The 21,309-nt window shown below is 42.6% G+C and overlaps 1 protein-coding gene across 5 annotated transcripts; it reads right to left on the reverse strand.

Annotated features, from left to right (window-relative positions):
• Positions 1-632: 632 nt before the first annotated feature.
• On the reverse strand, positions 633-21,165 carry amigo1 (adhesion molecule with Ig-like domain 1). 5 transcript variants are annotated; one of them, XM_030423468.1, is made up of 4 exons: positions 21,122-21,165; positions 18,762-18,880; positions 11,958-12,044; positions 633-6,940 (listed from the first exon to the last, which is right to left on the reverse strand). In XM_030423468.1, the coding sequence occupies exon 4, from the start codon at positions 6,835-6,837 to the stop codon at positions 5,299-5,301; it is 1,539 nt and encodes a 512-aa protein (XP_030279328.1). In that variant the 5' UTR covers positions 6,838-6,940; positions 11,958-12,044; positions 18,762-18,880; positions 21,122-21,165; the 3' UTR covers positions 633-5,298. The 5 variants fall into 5 exon arrangements, with proteins under 5 accessions (XP_030279328.1, XP_030279325.1, XP_030279329.1 ...); XM_030423465.1 differs by lacking the exons at positions 11,958-12,044; positions 18,762-18,880; positions 21,122-21,165 and adding exons at positions 8,593-8,693; positions 8,774-8,913; XM_030423469.1 differs by lacking the exons at positions 11,958-12,044; positions 18,762-18,880 and having other exon boundaries at positions 21,122-21,155.
• Positions 21,166-21,309: the final 144 nt, after the last annotated feature.

Consider the following 21,309-nt stretch of genomic DNA (forward strand, 5'->3'; position numbering starts at 1 on the left):
TAATTAGATTGTTTTTAAACTCCCCCACTGAAAATAAATGCTAAAATGCTTCATAATAAAGTGACCAATAAATATCAATGTTTACGTTCAGCCCCAAACTAACTCATTTAACCACTAGATGGTGTTAAACCATCAATGTTGCTCCTCAGAAAAAGCAGCAAGATGAATATTTAACCAATTCCATGGAGTTAAATAAGCACAAATTGTATGTAAACCTATCTTGTCTGTTATACTGCGGTCAGGTAACAGTTAATAAACATCACCTGAGGTATCATAAATCTTTTCTACATTTATATCTTGCAGGGAACTTATACTCGACACTCTCCATATGTGTAAATCAGACTTGCCACACAGCTCTCAGATAACACATAGTTGAAATTCAGTCAGTTTCTATTCAAGTAAACACATTTTGTTGTGTCTAAAGTCTCCCAAAATGTCAACTCTATATTTACTTTGTCAGCAGTCCCAAACATTAGTCATAGTAATTTGGCAAAACATCACAGCTTTGTCCTTAAAATACTCTACGAGCCACACAGATTTAGAGGCAAGTCACTACAGAAGTTCCTATTGAGAAAGATTTCTGGAAATAGCAAAAGAAACGATGGTAAAAAAAATGGAGGCAGAACAAAGTGTAAATCTTGATCTTTTATTTAGTCAAATGATATATTAGTTTTCTTCATCTTTTTTGCCTACTAGGTTGCACCTATCCTGCAGTCAGAGAAACTCTTAAGCGTACCATGCAAAGCCATTCCACGTTAGCTAGAGACCTTTCAGATTTTATGACGGTGACGGATCAACTTGTCTCTGAAGCTGCGGTCGATAAACTCAGGGCTTTCAGTGCTGTTAAAAGCTCCATTCTTGTAGTGGCAAACCATATAAGTGGCAAGCACTTGGCTCCACAGCATCAAGGAAGTTTGTTTTGTATTATAATTGCTACCTCGTGGTCAGATGAATGGAAACTACTTCCTTTACCAATCTGTAGATGATAATTCGGGAAACTTTTTATGTGCTGTAAATGCAGACCAAAGGTTTATTCGTCTTGATGCTGCAAATCTAAAAACCTTGACAGTGGTCAATGTGAATACAGCATTGCATTATATTAGAACTTAAAACTGACACAGTCCTGAGAAGATTTATTTGGCCTCTGTCTTCAAAAACCACCACTGTGTTTCAGGAATTCATTGGTCGGAGTGGAGAGATCTCGTGATTTTCATACATTCCCAGCTTTTATAGAAAATATACTTTTAAATGTTGTTGCTTTAAATGGTGCAATATGTAAGAATTAGCCATTGTCAAAATGCCAATTTCATACTAACCAGAGTAACCGCTTACTGCTGCTAACTGCACTTTGCTAGTTAGCTCAGTTAGGAGTGCAGCTAGCACTGGGAGCTTGGGGGCAAAGAACCAAATAAATTGACTGATTTTCTTTTACAAACTACATAAACACCTCTCTTTGTTTTCATGACTGACTAAACAAACTGATCATAAAAGGACAACATCGTTTCATTTTCCTCTGAGAACAGCTTGTTTATTCAGTGATGGTAAAACTAAATATTTCTGAGTTTCAATTATTACCTCATTAATATTGTGAATATACAAATTCTGATTTTAAATGTCTTCCCCAAAACTAGCTAGTACCCCATTCATTTTTGAACATTTTCAACTTAAATGCTTTCGTATTGTCCCTTGAATTGCCGTAAAGCGTCTGTTGTAGGACTCACCTACAGCTCCCCACATCCTGACACAGCCACCAATCTGATACAGCACCGTCATCTCTCCTTGAATTCTTTATGGCTTTATGAGCAAAGTCAAATACTGACTGGAAATGACTGGCGGCTACATACTCACTGCCCATTAGGGATGTATCATGTTCAGTTGCACTCTTCCTATGCAGTTTTTAACACATGTTCAATATATATTTTGTCATTTAACCGGAGTGTAAAATACATCCTATTTCAATAAAAAACTAAACCCCAATCCCGCTTTAAAAAATTTTACATTTAAGTCAAGACTTGAATGTTGAAACAGCTAACAGTAGCACAGCGGCAGACGAAATGCAAAATGATCAACAACATTAGATTATACAAGAATACAGTCAGTACACTGGTAGAACATAGCAGTACACAACTAATCAATACTGAACACAGAAAAGTGAGTCTTAATACATATATATACTGTATATATAGATATATATAGGAAGGCAGATTTGCTTTGGAGAGAACAAAGCCACTCTTCTCCTCCGTGTTCGGACCTTTGCAATAGCACTTAGTTTTTGTCTGTACAGATCAGATCCGCCCATTAGCCACAGCATGTTCTACTGGGTTACTGCAGGACAGATACACGCTATTCTTTATTGTTCCGGCAGTTCAATATGTGCTATTCAACAGCCAAAGATCACAGGTTTTAGCCATTTCACATTGTGGCATTCATGCTGCCTTGAAATCTGAGGGGTTTAAGTTTGATCCCACAATAAGAACAGATTAATAAATTTTGATTCTTAGGGGGCCTGGATCCTCAAAAATGGGCCAGATTCTGCAGCAGTGCTAAATGTGGCTGCATTTAAGTGCGTCTTGTGGTATTTTTGTAGCTCTCTATTTCTCCACCTGGTATTCCTATGTGTGAGGAATGAGATGATTCACGCACCACCTCTCTGATAAGTGTGACTTCCTTTTCTCACCCACACATGAGATGCTGTGGTGCTCACTGCAACTGTGAATATAACATTGATTTTTGCGTAAAAAAAAAAACCCGTTGCACCCAGAGATGTGCACATCTTAACATTTGAGAGCCACGCTGACATTTAATTGTGAGATGTGTGTGATTTTACATAAATGTCCTAAAAAGAAAGAAACTAAAAAGCATCGAGCATTAATCTAAAAGTTATACTCTTCCAACCACATGACTCATTGGGTGAGCAAATGTTCAATAAAAGCTCCAGGCACTTCCCTCATAAACAAATTACAGACTACTTAAAGGGCATCACATTCATCGCCTGGTTGAATGATTGCTTTTGAACTGGGAAGGGCAGCCTCGTAATGATGGCGGTACACAAACAAAGCAAACACATCTGGGCCGTCAGCTTCGAGCGAGCCACAGAGAATGGCTTTTGTGGATCTGTGACTCATGATAACACCTATTCCCCTCCTGATCCGAGAGACAATGACATGGAAAGCCGAGGGAATCGGCTTCCCATCGAAAAGAGGCAATTAGTATTTACGACGGGCAAGCCTTGTTGTATTATGATACAACAAGGCACAGTTCCTCCAAATCACCCTTTCTTGGTTGAGTCTCCTGTTTTTAAACCTTGTGAATGAAATACGCACATCATACAAGGTGTCTTGAATGGTAAAGTGAATTCACAATAGATCCAATTATAATTGTAGAAGAGGGATCTGAAGGTTGAAAGAGGTCTTCTGTCTCTGAAATCAGATCTCTCATGCCAAAAAATGTACAGCCTCCTCATATTCATTATTCATAAGCTTCATCGTCTGAAGCAGCCCTTCAGGTTTAATTACGTGGCAGACTTTAATGTTTACCTGCTGATATGACATGCAGCTTTTGTAGCTGCCACAGGGATAAAACAGCTACATTTTAAAATCAGCATGATGTTGCTAATATTCTGTCTGAGCCAAATGCAAGATCAAATACTTAAATCTACATCATCACATTCCACAGTTTTGTTCAAGCTGCACATCTTACATACAGCGAACAACAAAATGACCTGAAACTTGCAGCTTTTAGCATTAGCTTGGTGTTCAACTTCCTGATAGTGTGACTGAGAAAAAGCAAATGCTATGACTTAGCCAAGAGGAGGAGTCAAACTCTGCAGTAAGTGGCACCTCAGTGGACAAATAACAGAAGCCTATTTGTCCTCGTATGGACTCCGGTAGCTGTCTGTATACAGAATTGAGACAAAACACGTCCCTGCACCTACAGGATGCGTTCTTTGTTTTTAATTGAGTAAGGCTTTAAACGTTTCTTTTGGATTAACGGTGCAATATCAAAGAATTGGCCACCTGTTGAATTTATACTCCCGACATAAAAAGGGGAAGCGTATCACCAGAGTAACTGCTAACTACTGCTAAATGAATTTCTTTAACAATCCATGACTGTGTCTACTTAGCTTGTTAGCTCAGTTAGCCGTGCAGCTAGCCAGACTACCATGGGAGTGTTGGTGTTTACATCACTAGCCCAGGAGCTTTGGGCCACTGGGGGGAATGAGGCTTTTGGGCCCAGGGCTAGCTGGCTAGCATGCTAATATAGACACTATGTAGGCGTCTTAGACATAACACCAGAACCGTTATTTCCTCACACTCTATTTGAATGTTTTAAACTAAAATTCTTACATAATGCACCTAAACTACTATGACTATTCTAATTCATTCATTAACAACTATCTGCCTCAAGCTTTGGGTGTCTTGAAAAGCGCCATACAAATCCAATCCATTATTATCTGCCTCAAGCTGTTTTATAATATACCTCTATATATATTGATCACTTAACATAGTGAAGAAAAAATACATATCGCTACACATATGACTATGAATACAAAGAATGATCAGTCTGATGAACTACATATGAGTGCAAATAAGTAACTGCAAAGAATGACCTGCGATGGCCTCTTAATATCATGTTTGTGTGGTTTCTAAATGTTAGGTAAATCTACATTTCCTTTGGATCACACATCAGTCTGGGTCCTCATGTGATGTGGGTGTGTGGCATGCTGCTGTATAGGTGACTCAAGGCTAATGACAGATGTACTCATAACCTGGTGGCCGTCGGTCTATCTAAGACTCCCTGTGCTGAGGGGTAAATGTGTCTAAGCTCTAACTTAAGATGCAGTCTATTCTAGTGCTTGTACTGGATTTAAATTATGAGCCAGCCATGTTTTTAATACGTAATGTGTTTCTCCTAAATCTCATTTCTACCTGTGCATTGTATCATATGTATTCCTCACACTTTAAATGTTCACTTCCTGAGTGCTGATATCAACAATATATCGTCTACTTTTTACTCTCCTAAGACTGTTCATGTTTACTGCCATTCCTTCACAGTATGAATATTAAGTGCTACAGATTAAAATGCTGGAAAAGTCCTGTTAGTTGTCCCTATCGACAACATGACAGTTTTTTTTAAAAATCCCTTTGAGATCCTTATTTCAACTTGCCAGCAACTACAGATCCTTACTCTGTTTCCTCCCACAAGGTCACAGTCACAGTTTACAGGAACTAAAAGATGGCTCACGTTGTACCATATACATCCAGTCATGTGCCATCCATCCTCTTTGCCAGTTCCATCTCAGACCACCATGGGAGTGTCTGAGAAGACGGAGCTGATGGACTCTGCTACTGACTTCTTCCTCTTCCCCTTCATAAGAGAGCCAGTCTCTGCATCCATTTCGTCATCATCCTCATCCCCGTTGGGGTTCAGCTTGCCGTTCTGGCCTTGCAAGTCCTTGGAGTCTATGAACGCCACGTGCCTGTTCAGCTCTGCCTTGAGCGTTGGATCCTCGTGGGTAGGCGTCACGCTGAGCATGGACGAGTGGATGCTGTCCTCACCCCGACCCTTACCCTTGGAGGGGCAGCAGAAGCATCGACACGGTGTCAGGTAAAGGTACATGAGAACCAGCACCACACTGGCCAGACAGCCCACCAAGGTGGTGTATGCTGTGTTCAGGGTCTCCCCGTTCCCGTGCATGGTGAAATTGTGAACCTTCAGCACAATATAGATGGTCTCATTGAAGACCTCGCTCATCGCAATGCAAGTGTAGGTCCCAGCGTCCTCAGACCTCACCGGACTTATCTGCAGGCTCCCGTCTCGCAGGACTTTGGCTGTCTGGTTGCTTCCAGGCGTCACCATCACATTACCAGGCATCATCCAGGTCTTTGACATGCCCCTGTGTTTGGTGTCGCAGCCAAGGATCAGCGTTTGCTCCAGAAAAGCCTCTTCATCTGCCTCCACGAAGGTGCTGCAGTTCATATAGTCACCGCTGAGTTCAAAAACTCGAACTTGGGTTTTTTGTGGAGCAGGCAGAAGACATGTGTAGTCATCTTTGAAGTCCACTGCGGAATTCAGCTTTCGAATGTACCAGTGGGCCAGGAGTGTGTAGAGATCACAGTGACACAGCAGAGGATTATTGTGGAAGTAGAGGCCATTTTTAATCCAGGCAGGCAGCACCTGGAGCTCATCAATGGGCAACGTCTTGATCCTGTTGGAGGAGACATCCAGGAGTGTAAGTTTCTCCAGGCGCGACTTTTCTTTGACCAGCTCCACGGGGAAGCGGGAGATTTGGTTCTGGCTAAGGTAGAGCTTCTGAAGGTTAAGCATGCCAATAAAGGCTGCGCGGTCAATCTGGGAAATGTGGTTATTGTACAGCAAGAGGACCTCCAGGTTGACCAAAGGCTCAAAGATGAACTCATCCAGCTGCCGCAAGTTGTTGGAGGACAGGTCCAAGTAGCGCAGGTGCTTCACATATATGAACGCCTCCGAGGACAGGAAATGGAGACCATTATGGCTGAGGAGGAGGTTATGGAGCTTCAGGAGCTTGACAGGGGTCCACTCGGACCGTAGCCGCGTTATCTCATTATAGCTGAGATCCAGCACGGCCGTGTAAAGTGGCAGACCTGTCGGGACGATGGTCAGATTCATCTTGGAGCAGCTCACTATGTTCGAGGCGCAGATGCACGTCTTGTGGCAGTTTAGGGTCGAGCCCGCTGCCCCTGGTAGCCAGAGGAGAGCCACGCAGAGGGCGAGGGAGAGGGCCCATCTCGGACGCTTACTCCAGTGAGGTAATGTTTCCAACAGGCTGTCACCTGTTCCGGTGGAGGGCTGCAACATGCTAGCAGTTGATCTAAATCCCAGAGAGGTTTACTACGATCTCATTCTCAGACAACAGCACGGGAGAGCAGCTGAGGGATTCCCAGGCATTGTTGACTGTCGGCTGGAAAAAAAAGCAGACACATGGGTTATTATTAGACATATACTGTAGTGAATATTAGATAGATAGATAGATAGATAGATAGATAGATAGATAGATAGATAGATAGATGCACTGAGTGTGATATCATTTTGGACAATACAGTTCATTGTTAAACTGTAAAATATCCTGCCTCATTCACAACTGTGTCACTCGTCACAAGTGTCTGATGAAGTGTCTGACCACATTTTGTTGGCAAATCCCATGCAACAGAGAATGGAGAAACTTGAAACAAGCTTTAGTCCAAGAGTGAAGCTTAAAACTTCATTCAAAAAAGATTACATAAATAAAAAAGGGAAAGACGGGGCTCCCTGTGGCTTTAATGTTAAGCCAAGTGTATTCAATACTCATCCAGCAAGCCCCAAAATTATGAATAAAGTTATTTGTGCAAAAATGTGTGTATAGATAGACGTCCAGATAGATAGATAGATAGATAGATAGATGTTTGCCCGCATGAAAGCTTTTTTTCCAGATTATAATGCAGGGAATGATGTTTGGTGTCATTTATAATTATTTAATTCCGAGTCAGATTTAAAGTTTCAGCACACTGCTGTCAATTTAGACGATAAAGTTTATTGTCAAACTGTAAAAAATACCTTGACCGTTTAACGTAGCTTTGTCACCAGTGTTTAATAACCACATTTTAGGGATCGTAAGTACAAAATACGACAAGAAATCATAATTTTTTATTCACTTGTATCAGCATTGGTCCCAGAAATCAAGATAGATAGATAGATAGATAGATAGATAGATAGATAGATAGATCTAGAAGTTTATATCATACTACAAATATAGACATACGGCACGAAAGTATCCAAAACAACACCCAAACTAAACGTCCTGCATTTAAAATGTTACTTCATGGACACAATCTGCGCTGCAGATGTAAACAAAGGGGCTGCCACACCTCCACAACTCAAAACACATGAACTTGCTGTCACTCCCACACCGAACAAGTCTGTTAATATGGGACAAACTAGATTAACTGCTGCTGCTGCTGTTTCACATGCTGTCACCATCTGTCATACAACATTATGATCCCCTGACACAAACATATTGTAAGTGCTAATTTTCCAACGACAGATATTGCTCTTAACATTTCTTGCTCAATTGCCTTTATTTACTGAAGTGATTGTACTCATTTGGGATGATGACTTTTATGGCTGTGTCTCTTGGTGTAACTTGTTTATAGATGTGTTGGGTGCTGAAAACTCCGGAAGTGCATATTAAATAGAATAGAATAGAATTACTTTAATAATTCAATTCAATTTCATAATAAGATTACCCCCTGCCAGTAAAAGGATAATATGCAAACACAGAAGCTGCAGTCGTGGATTTACTGCAACGTTTCCCTGTAAGATGCAGAGTCACCCTATTTAAGTGGTGTGAATTATTTGTATTGGGCACGCAGCACTTGAGTAAATGTCCTCAGTTACTTCCCACCTCTGCACCCATGTGAACATGCAGTGTGACATGTACAGTAGCTCTGCGCCTGTGTTGCCCACAGCTCCCTCACACATAAATATATTCTGCAGCCTACACTGTATAAACTTTCTTGCTCTGCACAATGCGTAAAAACACACACACACACACACACACACGGTACTCACGCTTACCCATGTGCATTCACACTCCTCCTGGAAGACACGCATTGATTTTCTTCCTCGTCCCTTTTCCCTCCCTTTTTCTCTCGCACAGAGAAAAATACCGTGTAACACTAAAACATGCAGAAGGAAACGTAAATAATATATATTTTTTTAAAAAGCCACCACAGTGTGAAACCATGCAGTTGTTTACGTTTATGTCATGTTCTGAGGTGTCCTTCCTCGTCCGTGTGTGGAGGAGCCGCGCAAACGTTGCATTGCACCATTCTGATCGAAAACAAACGAGCACAACAGGGGAACGTGTGCCGAGAGATGGAGAAGGAAGCCGAGGAGAGCCGCCTACCTTCAAACCGGGATGCAGCGATGTCGGGTCTGATTACAAGAACCAGCTCCTCGTCTGTTTACGGCGCTGCTGCACGCAGATAGTGCCCGTCTGGATGAGTCTGTGTCTGCAGTTGAGGACAACGGCGGATGCAGGGGAGGAGGGAGAGCACTACAGAGATCCTCGCCAAAATAATCCCGCTCCACGCGCCATCCAGTACCCGGTGCAAAATTACGCAGAAACGATTACGTAAAGAGCAGACAACGCGCGTCCCTTTAACGACTGACAATCAACCGATTAAGCGACTTTTTTTGTTGTCTCAATCAGCTGTCTTTGCTCTCAACGCAGCATACTGCTCCGTGTACGCAGCGCCGCGCGTCCGCCTTCCGCAGGTAATTGGCGCAGTTTGAGCGGCACCGGCTCCCGTCTGCTCTCATCAGCAGCCATGGACATAATTAAGAAAGAGCAGACTGTGGCTGAAGAGCCTCCCTGTAGGTCCTCGTAGGCCGTCTGCGGACTGCGTGCAGTTCTGCTGCTGCTGCAGTGGTTGACGTGTTTTCTCGGCAGCAGCGCGCTCAGAAGCAGAAGGCGCTGTTTACCGAAAAGACGCACCGAAGACGCACAACTGACAAACCCCGTGTGGAAGTGAGGGGGGGCGAGCGGGTCAAGGAAATGTAATACCGCCATTTAGAAGCACCTATAAAGGCTGATATTAGTGTATGGCTGTAGGATAAGAGATAGTCTATATATATCTTGTAGTTTAACATTTTCATCGTCGCTATTAACTAGTCTATTGTAGTAAACGAACTATGCCATGAAGCATGAGGTTAAGATTCAATCCAACAACCTATTGGTCAGACTGACACATATTTTGCTGCAAGGAAGGGAAATGAAAAACGAGTTTGGTGACCCTTTCACCTTTCACCCAGCACCTAGTACTTCAACAGGAGGTCCAGGACTCCGAGGAGGTCCTTGGAGTTACAGCAGGGGGGTCAAAAAAAATATTGTTTAATAATATCAAGTTAAATTTTAACAATTTAAAGCATGTTTTGACTGAATTTGTTTTTTGCTTAGAATACGTTACATTCATGTTAATGTGTATTTTAAAGGGTAATGCCACCAGTTTTTACAAATGAAGGTGTTTACAGGTAGGGTAGTACTGTTTATGTGGAAAAAGTAGTAAAACCTTTTTTGTGGCTCCAGAGGAAGCTGCAATTAATCTGAATAATCGCCTCCAGTGATGTCACTGCGAGGCCGAGATGCATCGTGGGTATAATAGGCTTCAGGTTTTGAGAAGCAGCCCGCTTTCCAACCGATAAACAAATTATCATTGCCTTTTTTACACCTACATTACTCCAAATTTAACCATTTTAGCCACTGAGTGACAACACTGGAGGCAATTAATCAGGTTTCATGCAGCTGGTTTCAGTAAAAAATATACATATATTTAAGGTGCAATCTATAAGATGCAATCGGCCACCTGTCATATGAAAAACAAATAGGGGCAGCATATCACCAGAGTAACCGCTAACTGCTGCCAACTGTGGCTGTCGTTAGCTAAACAGCCCAGTTAGCGGCGCAGCTAGCAGTAGAAACTGGGAGACAGGAGTACAGGGGGTGTTTACATTGCTAACACAGGAGGTCTGGACCAGGACGAGTAAGAGGCTCTGACAAACCCTCCACTTAAGAAAAATGTCTTGTCGAGGCTAACATGCTGACATCAGTCGTGCTAAATCGCCGCCGCCTTACTTGTTATTACAGCCTGAGTTTATTCTCTCTATCAGCTGAGACATCCGCTGCCTAAAAACTTTGAAGGCACCTGACTCAGCACTACTTCAAATAGTCAAACTATATATTCATTTATATTTTAACGCCTGTAAATACATGCACAAAATATAGATCTTGATCACTGTATCACTCTCCTTATGTTCTGATGAAAAGACATCATGTTGCTTTCTCGTGGTCTCCCAAAGGTGATGCAGCTAAAACGATGTTTCCTGAATATCTGTGAATGTTTAATCTTTAAATAATTGGCATGAGGAGGTGAGACAAACACCCAGGCAGTTGGATGTTCTTTTTACGCTCCCTGTAATATTCACTTACATGTAGCTGAATGTGGCCACACTAGGCTGTGACACATTTTCATCTTCACAGTCCATCTTCCAATCCGACAGCTGAATATGTTAATACTCACTACATGTTCTGACTCCCGCCACTATTTGTACTCCTCGTCGTACACATAGTGGGTCCCTGTTCATAAACCGGGCTATCTTTGGCTGATTAATTAGACGAGAGTGAGTTATACATGTCGTATCTGTTGTCAGTGTGTCTGTGATTGATAGGTCGGTGATTCAGCCGCAATTAAGCCGTTTTATATTCAGGCCTCGTGAGTGAAATGTGCACAGCAAGCGGCCAACTTCAGAAAAGATGGAATTGTTTCACTGGCAGCTCAGTTTAAAGCCTTGGAAGCTGCAGCGACAGCCTTAATTTATATTGTTTCTGTGGGTATTTACTTGCTGATTAACCGAGGTAGCATAATCTGCCTTAAATATTAACATCAGAAACACCAGAACATTATTCTGTGGATGAGTGCTTCAGGTAGGCGTGCGGCCACCGACCTGTCCAGCCATTCCAACAATGATTTCCTCACACGGCTCGTTCCCCGCTCAGTCTGCAGACTCTGTTTATGTGTTTGATTAGGTCTGTTTATGAGCGCCGACTGAGCGGGGAAAACCTTGTCATTTTTTACTCAAGTGAATCCACCCACATGCTGCTTTTAGAGATTTTTTTTTTTCGGGTTTTCCTCAATTCACAGATCTGCTGCAGCGAACGAGCGAGCCTGGCTTTGGCAAAGCTGTGAGAACCCTGCTCATTGCCAATAAGCTGCTACACCAGCGTAGCCTCCTACGCCAGAAATCATTTAATAAATGAAGATTATAGCAACAGGGGATCATTTTTAATGTCATATGAAGTATTGTCTCATTATAGAAAGATATATGAATGAGTGCAACCCTCTCCAGAGATATTACCTATGTCAGGAGAAGAAAAAGCTGACCTGTGACCTTTTGTGCCTCATCGTTCTTTGAATGTCATCTGGCTTTAGCAGACATCAGGTTCAATCTCTTCTCTGTCTGGGTGCCACCTGTGTGAGACAGACAAACCCTGGTGGAATATACATGATTGCAGACATTTTTTTAAGGGTTTGTCTTCAAAAATATGTGCTTTGGCAGGTGCAGCACACAGATTTGAGGCAGGCTCGAGTGCAGGCAGGCATCCCTCGCAATTTGTTTTTAAAGGGGAATTTGGTGCCAGATGAACGCTCCAAGCACAAGCATTAAAAAACCCTTTGAAACAGGTTTCCCTCTGTAAACAAACAGTGCTTTTAGACAGTAAACGTCCTCCCTATTTCAAACTCAGGCTCGAGTTGAGCAATAAAGTTTGGGACAAAAATGGGACTAATATGATATTAATTCCCAGAAATGTATTCCATTAATTATGTAAGAATACCTGGAGACATCTCTTTCTCACCAGGCCTTGAGTGTAATACCAGGAAATTTGACTTGTGAAACCTCTGTCTGACCGGCAGCATTGTAGCACAGTGACTCTTGTGAGATGGAGCCGAGAGTGATTAATGTTCTGTTCGACTCCACTTCCTGCTGTGATAGGGATAGTGTTGCCTGGCAACTGACTGCGGCCTTTCGTTGACTGTTTTGTCTCCGTGGCAGATCTGAGGTGGCCTTGCCGTCTCTTGTTTATCTCTGTGTACCTGCTCAAACGGGGCTTCCAGCGCAGATCGATGTCTCAATAAACTAATTCGATGACTCTCCATGAACACAGCTAGACATCACTCACCAAATGTATTTCCCTGCTCCATAATTGTTAAGTGACTCTCATGACCGGCACACGAACAACCAGGAAGTAGTTTCTTCGCCTGAAATGACCCGATCGTATTTCATAACACAAAGGTTACAACACGCTCCCAGTTATTAACCTCACTCTCCGCCTGAGAGGATTACCAGCGCTATCTTTTCAGTGTTAAAGCCCGTCACACAGATGTAAATGATGTTTACATTCAGCCCGCTCTCTGTCTGTTCTCCACCTGGCCTCTCTGCTGACACGGTAAACACACACACACACTGTTGTCTCCGAGCTGAATGGTTTACACAACATTCACAATTGGATGCAACTCGACTACATGCTGGCTGCACGCATCAGGCCTGCAGCTGGGTCCACCACATGACACGAACGCAAAAAGTTTATTTTTGCACATGCCTGTGATCACTCTTATTGTCTAATTGCATTTGTGAACATGTAGTTGCCACTTGAGAGCCAGGGAAACACATTGTGAACACAGCGCTGACATATATCATCGACCTTGAAGTTGATATGATGACCTTGTCCGCAAACATTTGCAATATGCAGATCAACATTAGCGTTTATTTGGAGTCTCCTCTCTTAGTTTGTGGTCTCTACCAACTGCTGAGGAAAATCTCAGGCTCCTCAGAAGCTAGATGCTCCACTAGCTAGTTGCTACCTGCCTGTTTAGAGTACAGTTGGGTTTGTTTTAGGGCGTTTCATTGCTGAATGCAGCTGCTGATGAGAGCGAGGACGGTAATGTTTTTGCTTCGGTTTGTTAGTCGGTTTGTTAGTCGGTTTGTCAGTAGAATTTCACAAAAACTACTGAAGGGATTTCTTCAAAACTTGGATGGAGGATGGGTCTCGGGCCAGAAAAGAACAAATCATAACATCATAAATAGCTCTTTACTCAACAGTAGTCACTGTTATAGAGTGTTTGGGCACTATCCCTGCCCACTTTATCCAATCAGGATATAATCAGGAATTGCAAACCGCAAACTGGACAGGAAGTTAGCTTAAAAATACGATAAACCTTACTTTAAAGTTTAAAGGTATTGCATTGCTTGGAATCTCACTGTGTCTTGCAGATCCAGTTGCCTGCACCTCGGAGCAAATGAATAGGGTCAGACTTTATGTTAAAGTCTGATCCGTTGCATTCAGTGGGTCTTTGGGTTCATCACAGTTAATGGCACCTTTCACGTTGTCACATTGTTTACACAGTCACCTGATACATTGTTATATAAAAAATACTGGTAATAGCCACTTTAATCTAATTGAAATGTAAAATACTGAATGGTTTGTAAGCACACACGATGAGGAATCACCATTTGTCTGTTACGCATTAAAAAAAAACTGCTTCCTGATGAATTCATGGTTCATTTTCTCGCTTAAAGGTGTTAATAGGCTGAAGTGTAATTGTTTTACATCTGCTGCTGGTCATGCAAGTAAACACTGGGAGAGCCTGCACCAGAGACATTATTAATAATGTATTAGTTCTAAATAAATCAGTCAAACTATAGTGTGTCTGACGCAGGTAGCTGCTGGATCAGGGGTCAAGTTGCCCGTCTTGTGGTCTCACTTCCTTCTGGCTTGACAGAAATCGGAGGCATGCAGATTGCAGGAATGGTCTCGAGAGGAAAGAGGAATATATATATATATAGCTGTAATCTTTGTTTAGCCTAGACTGGACTGCTCTTGGTTTCCATGGCAACACTTTCAGTTTTGTGTTTGATCAGAAGTGCAGAGATAAAACAAGGTCACTCGACAATGATATCTCAGAGAAAAAGCCCACATGGATGGCACATGCTTCACTAAGAGCAAAGCTGTTTGTAATCTTGGCATGTCTTCTTCTCCCATTGCTTAGCAACAGGCCGTGCTTCAGCCATGTGAGCATTGGATGGCGGAGACCACTACTCTAAATCAGGAGAAGGGAAAGTGCTGCAGGTGTCGGCCTGTGCCGAGGCGCCGTGAGCATCAACAATGGATGTAATCAGGAGGCAGGGCACACATTGTTTTCACTCACTAATTAAAGCTGTCACTAATGCAGTTACAAGCTGGGCTGCAATAACTGTCCCTAATTACCTCTGTCAGGTGAAACTGTCAGGACAAGGACCCATTAAAGATCTATTTAAAGCTGCGCCTGGGAAATATCACATCTGCAATCAGGTGCACCATAAAGATGGCCAGAACAAAAGATCTAATTTGGTTGATATTCTGAAGAAAGAGCGAATGAAAGAGAGATTTATTGGACAACAAAGCATTTCCCAGGATGTGCGTCTAATACCTGTTAATTCCTTCCTCAGGGTAACGATAAAGGAGTTGATGCATGCAGGCTGCTCCCAAAGGAAACAGATGATTCTCTCCTAATTAACTATGTGGGAAAACAACGATAATCCTCTGTCTCTGCAATAAGAGCCGTGCCCCTGCACCCGGCCAATAAGACGAGCTCCCCTGGAGAAGGCAGGAAAAGACTCTAAATAGTCAGTGACTCACTGCCTTGAAAACGTTCGGCTTCCTGTGTCAGAATTCAAATACAGATTGGGGTGAGGATATATGTGCTGCTGCTCCAGCCTGCAGTACATCCTGTATTCAGCCCTCATGCCACATGTACGTCTGTGTCTTCTCCTCATGTTCAGTTTCTGTCTCGGCGTCTCTTTCCATCTTTTCGCTGCAGAGCCATTTTGGGAGCGTGTCAGAGAGGTGCAGCAGGCGAGGCAGCAGCAGTCAACACAGAACCCATTATTTGGCAGAGAGGACTTACAGTCTCTGGCAAATGACTGATACTGTGCACATCCCGGAGTCCCTCTCATTATTTTTACTAAGAGCCCATCAAACCAGAGTGGACAGGTTAAAACGCTGACCCACAGGGCTTATTTGCTGAGCACTTGGCTCCAGTTTTTTTTTTTTCCTCTCCTCACTTTTCAGTTGTCAGCGCCTGTGTCTGTGGCCACTAGTGGCACGTCAAGCCGCGATGAAGAGGTCTTCTCTACAGCTCTCCAGTCAAACGGCAATGATTGTGCTCCAGGGGAGACAGAAGATTGCATCTGCGTTTTGGAGTGGAGTGCAGTAATGAGGCTGAGAGGAAAGCATGCGTGGAAGCAGAACGGGCGCAGTCCTGAATATCGTTTTATACCAATGGTGCCATGTGGAGAGTCTTTTTTAAAAAAAATTGACAAACAAGGAGCAGGGAATTTTTGATAATTAAATATAGCCCAGGAATACAGTTTGAAATGGGAATAAAATACTGCAATAACAGAACGGAACAAGGAAAGCTCTCCAAGTGCATCTGAATAAAATCGCACTTAGGTTTCCAAAATTCTCAGTGTGCTAAATTTGGAAACATTACATTATAATGGGGCGAGTGCTATATGATACAGGAAGGGAATGTAATTGAGAAGCTATACCTCTGAAGTCATTACCCAGGGCAGAGTAGTGTGAAAATGTTGGGCATTAAATGCTGACGCAGCACCCTCCAAACTGGAGAGCAGTCGATAGGATCACGAGCAGGAGCAGAGGACGACACGCTGAAAGGGGATATCGTGGCTGAAGGAGACGGGAGGAGGGTGGCAGAGCGAGAAAGAGTTGAACGCAGTGGCCCTTTGGCTTCTCTGATTCAAGTGTCCCGTTGCATCGTTAGATCAGGGCTGTTTACTGCGTGCCTTTTATTTATTCAACTGTAGGCCATGAATAATGGATCACACACTCAAGAGGCTGCTTGTCAAGCGGGGGATGAAGACACAACCGGCGGTCCTCCAGTTGTGGAAGAAGCGTTACAGGTCCAACGTAACGCTCATTTCTATTTTCGTACTTTTTTTGGGGGTGTCTATTAGAGGATGTTTATATGCTTTAATGTTCAAGAAACACATCTGTTTTCTCACACTGTCCACTGCCACCTTATGGACATCCTGACAGCCGGTTTGAAGAGACAGTTTCTGAGCTCCAGCTATTGTGAACACTTTAAAGGTCCAATCCAGGACAGATGATTACTGAGTCTCATTCCCAGCTCGTCAAGTCCTGACACTTGAGAGAATTATCTCAACTCGTGAAGGTAAACCTCTCCCTCAGAGTTTCAGAAACTGCTATTCACTGGATAGGAAGGAAATGGAAACTGTATGTACTTAACTAAATGTGCTTAGTTGCATTCCAATTCTGCAACTCTCATTTTTTGCTCGCGTGTGTCCAATTGCCAGACAACTCACTTGTGAGTTTGCTGATGTAATGGAGCGACCACCTCTTCGATTGCTGGCTACATCAATGCTTTCTGCAGCATCTAAATTTAACACTCAGGCACACCTTCTCGGTTCCCATCGTTATCCACAGTGGATGACTATCCGATACTGGGATGACGTCACTGCCTCTTCTCATCCCCCCTGAACACCGGTCAGCAAAAAAAACACAGTGCCAGCCAAAACAAAACCTCAGTGCCCTGATTGCATAAGACAGACAGGCCTCACACATGAATGCACTGCAGTGACTCCAGTATGAGTAAGAGGATTTGATAAACAGGTTTTAGACTTCCCCCCCTCTGTCTAATCAACTGTCACTCTGTGCGCTTTGTTCAATCCTACGATGCACCAGCAGGAAGTCAGCACAAAAAGCCAACTCAGAAGCAGCAGCAGCAGCAGCATCTGCAGACAGACAGACAGACAGACAGACAGACAGACAGACAGACAGACTGCCTCCCTGTTATACTGGTCGTGGCCTTTGCAGTTGTTATATAATGGCTGATGATGCCGGTGGCAGTGAATGAGTCAGTGACTTTAGTACCGGAGGATGTATCTATTATTCAGGTGTCAGTTCACCCTCAGGTGCTCTCCCATGTGCCCATCTTTCAGCCAGGACCGGACATTCAGTCAGAGAGTCGGCCTGTGAACGTCGTCGGCTACAGAGGTGAAAGAGCTCACTGTGGCAGTGCAGCACTCCTCCAGTATATTCCCAGCTGACCTTTAACAACAGGAACATGGACACACACTCCTAATCTTGCCTGTTTATTTGGCTCTCAAAGACAGATTAGTAAAGAGATCTTTCAAGGCTTTAATATAATATTTGACTTTAGCTCTTAGATGGTTGAAAGTTATGCAGTTGACATTAGCGTCATTTCAAGCAACTTTAATATGTTGTAATAACCCAAGAATAAAATACATAACAATAAGCTAATTATACTTTACCTTTACTTAAAGCTGCATTCAATTATTTTTGCCCACTTGGGAGTAGAAACAAGCCGTAAACAAAGCAGCGACGTATTATAACAGGGAGGGCGCAAAGTCAAATTGTCTTCACTCTCCTTTCCCAAGCTGTCTGCAGCAATGAGTCATTGTGGTGCCGGAATCCAATGGAATGCACTGTAATTCTTCATTTGACTGTGATTGCAATTTACTTTTATGAATGTGCAGCCAAGGAGCTAAGGAAAAGAAAAGGCCCTGCAGGATAACAGAAAGAAACAGAGTGTCTGGTGGTGGGTGAGCACTACTCTGGACAAAAGTAGAGACAAACCTGAACACTGGACACGCACACCCTGTGTTCAGGCTATTCTGGCTGTTGGGGGCAAAAAACCTGCCTCACACAAGTAACTTGATTGAACAAATGGTCCCATGATCAACCTCATGCCTAATGTGAGGCCAAATGTTCTTCTCTTTTGGTGGGAACACAGATAGCTTTCAGCTAGCTTGGTAGCTTCCAGCAAGGCTCGCTTCAGCTCCAGCTCCATCCACCCTCCACCTCCTGTCCATCTTTGATTAGCTGGTAGTTAGTCAGACTCCCAATCCGTTTTTTTTTCTTTTTTTTTTTTCAAGTTAATTGGATGGTATAATTTTTCTACAGCTACTAACACTGTGCACTCAGTATTTACTTCAGAATAAGTCACAGCAAAAATGCCTGTGCCTTTAATCCAACTCATTTTTAATTTTCCCAGAGATGAAATTGAAGTTAATTTTCCCTCAGCTGCATTGGGTAACTCATGTGCAAATCCACAATGCCACTGCAACAATACCATCCAGTTTAGTACCTGGCATCTGTGTCATGATAATGGTTATCCAGGGTCCAAGGGCTTCGTACTGCAACCATAACAACCACAATCAGGAGAAGAAGCCCGTCGCTGCGGTGATCACGAGAGGGAGAGCTCTGCTGTAAATTAAACAGATTTGTTTCATGCCAGTGTCAGTCTGTAATAATCTTCTGCTGGAGGGACAGACTTGTGTCAAGCTTTAAGGGATTTAAAAGACTTCTCTTGCTGCTGCTGCCTCTATTAATCACAGCTCTCTGCTCTCTGTGGTATGTGGACGTTTTCTGGGGAAGAGGTTTAATGCAGGGTCATTATTTCAATTCCTTCCTGTTTCGGCTGTCATTGTCACGGAGCTGTGCGCTCGTTGACGAGCACAAATGAAACGCTTCCTCTTACACAAACACGCACAAAAAATCCATTTTCTTAGAAAATACTCCCTTAAGTACTTAACTGTCCCTCTTTTAACCTTTTTAATGGATTTCCTGAGTTTATTTTTACATCTAATTCAGCTGTAAACACAGAGAAAAAAACACCTTTTAGTTGGCTTATGTTGTCAGCAATAAAAATCCGGTGGTTTAAAGCATTTGTCCTGTTGACTAATCTGCCTTCCTCCTAATGAGCACAAAAAACTACACAAGCACAATATTTATTCTCCAGTCCCTGAATACTGCATTACAGTGTTATTATTTTGTAATCTCTGCCCAGGCTTGATCACATTTGAAATGCTTTGGCTTTGGTTTAAGCTCCTTATTTTGTGTTATTTTTAAAAATATTGAGGGTAATACAAATGCTGTCCCTGAGGGATGTAACGGGCTAATTGCAGTGCCAATTCCAAAAAGTTGGGGCGCAGTGTAAAACTAATAAGAAGGGATGTGATACTTTACTTTCCCTTTTTGACATAAACTCAACTGAAAACAGTACAAAGACAATATATTTAATGATTAACCTCACCAAATTAATAGACCATAGAGGAGGAAAAGTGATCCTCACTGCTTCTCTTGTCTTTCATTTATATATGATAGTGTGTTGTTGTTGTTTTCTCTGCATTGAGTTAGTTTTACATTAGCGAATGTAAGCCCATTGGCTTAGTGACAGAGAGATGCAATTTAAACATCTGTTAATCTGTTAACATCAGGAAATTAGAAGACTACAGCTAGCAGGTGGTAAGCTTAGCTTAGCACAAAAATTGGAATTTCCTCGCTGAGGTATTAAAAAAGTCTTATCTAACAGAAAAGGGGGGAATTTAGCTAGTCTGGCACTGTTTAACTATTATAAAAAAACAGTTATATCTCATATAATTGGTACAAAAACTTAAGTGTAAAAAGACAATTAGCTTGAAAACCGCAGCACTGACAGCTCTCTCCTTCTGTTTACAGTCTTTGTGCTAAATGAGTTTACCACCTGCTGGCTTGCATTGTTCATACAGACAGATTGATCTTTTCATGTCTGTTCGTAAAATATTAAGCTACAGCTAGCAGGTGGTTAGCTTATCTTAGCACAAAAACAAGGAATGGGAAACAATGGTGACAAAATTTGCTTTCCAGTCAAGTCACCTGTCATCTCTTGAAAAGACAAAGCGTGAAAGCTGCAATTAGCCGGAAAATTGCAGCACTATTTTTGATTGTGCCAGTTTTCAGTCTTTGTGCTTATCTAAGCTAACCGCCTGCTGGTTGTAGACCAGTGGCGGCTGGTGACTGAAAAAATTGAGGACAGGAGGAAAACCAGTACACGGTGTCATGTTATTTTATACAAGTCAACTACTTATCCCTACTTTCTTATATTTAATGAAAACTAAGAAATTAAAACAATGACTTATAAGAATTCTTTAAAAAACATTTTATTAAATGGCTAATATACAAGACAAAAAAAATACCACTGTATACCCCTTCCGGAATTTGATCCCCAGTCGCCTGCTCTACTCACTGTGCTACCACAGCAATCAAGGTACATACTTTAGGACAGCACAGGACATCACACACATCACTCATCACAATCGCCCGGTCGTGCCGCTAACGTTACGTCCTCCAGCAGGACGAACGAAACGAAAACTATGAATTATTTTTCTGACTGCTTCGCTCTGATTTCTCCCAACAGTTTTTTTTCTATCAGAAATTTGCTTATATTTCCTTTGAAACCGATTCCAATATCGCTGAAAACTCCATATTTCTTGTCCGAGCATGGCGGGCAGTGAAAGCTGTAAAATACCATATTGACCCGAATATAGGACGACCCTGATAATAAGACGACCCCTCTTTTCAAGAATCTGATAACCAAAATTTGTTTCTCAGTAACAAACTCAAACACCTTCCTGTCAGTCTCTTGGAAGCGGCCGCTTAGAGGACCACGATAAGCTTTTCTCTTACTGTTAGCGTTTTCAGACGATCTTTTTGGACCCGCCATCTTCGGACGTTACACTCCGTAACTCCATATTTCTTGGCTGGCTGACAGTTGTTTGGCGCCTCCGCTGCATTGATCTCATTATCCTAAAATCAGCATCATAGCTCCGCCTCAGATGTCTGTTAACTTGCCACACTTGATCCACTTTGCTCCG

This window comes from Sparus aurata, chromosome 7 (genome assembly GCF_900880675.1).
Source record: "Sparus aurata chromosome 7, fSpaAur1.1, whole genome shotgun sequence".
NCBI classification, from domain to species: Eukaryota; Metazoa; Chordata; class Actinopteri; order Spariformes; family Sparidae; genus Sparus; species Sparus aurata.

Coding starts and splice junctions, on each gene's coding strand:
- amigo1 (XM_030423468.1), bottom strand. CDS start 6,837: ATGTTGCAGCCCTCCACCGGAACAGGTGACAGCCTGTTGGAAACATTA.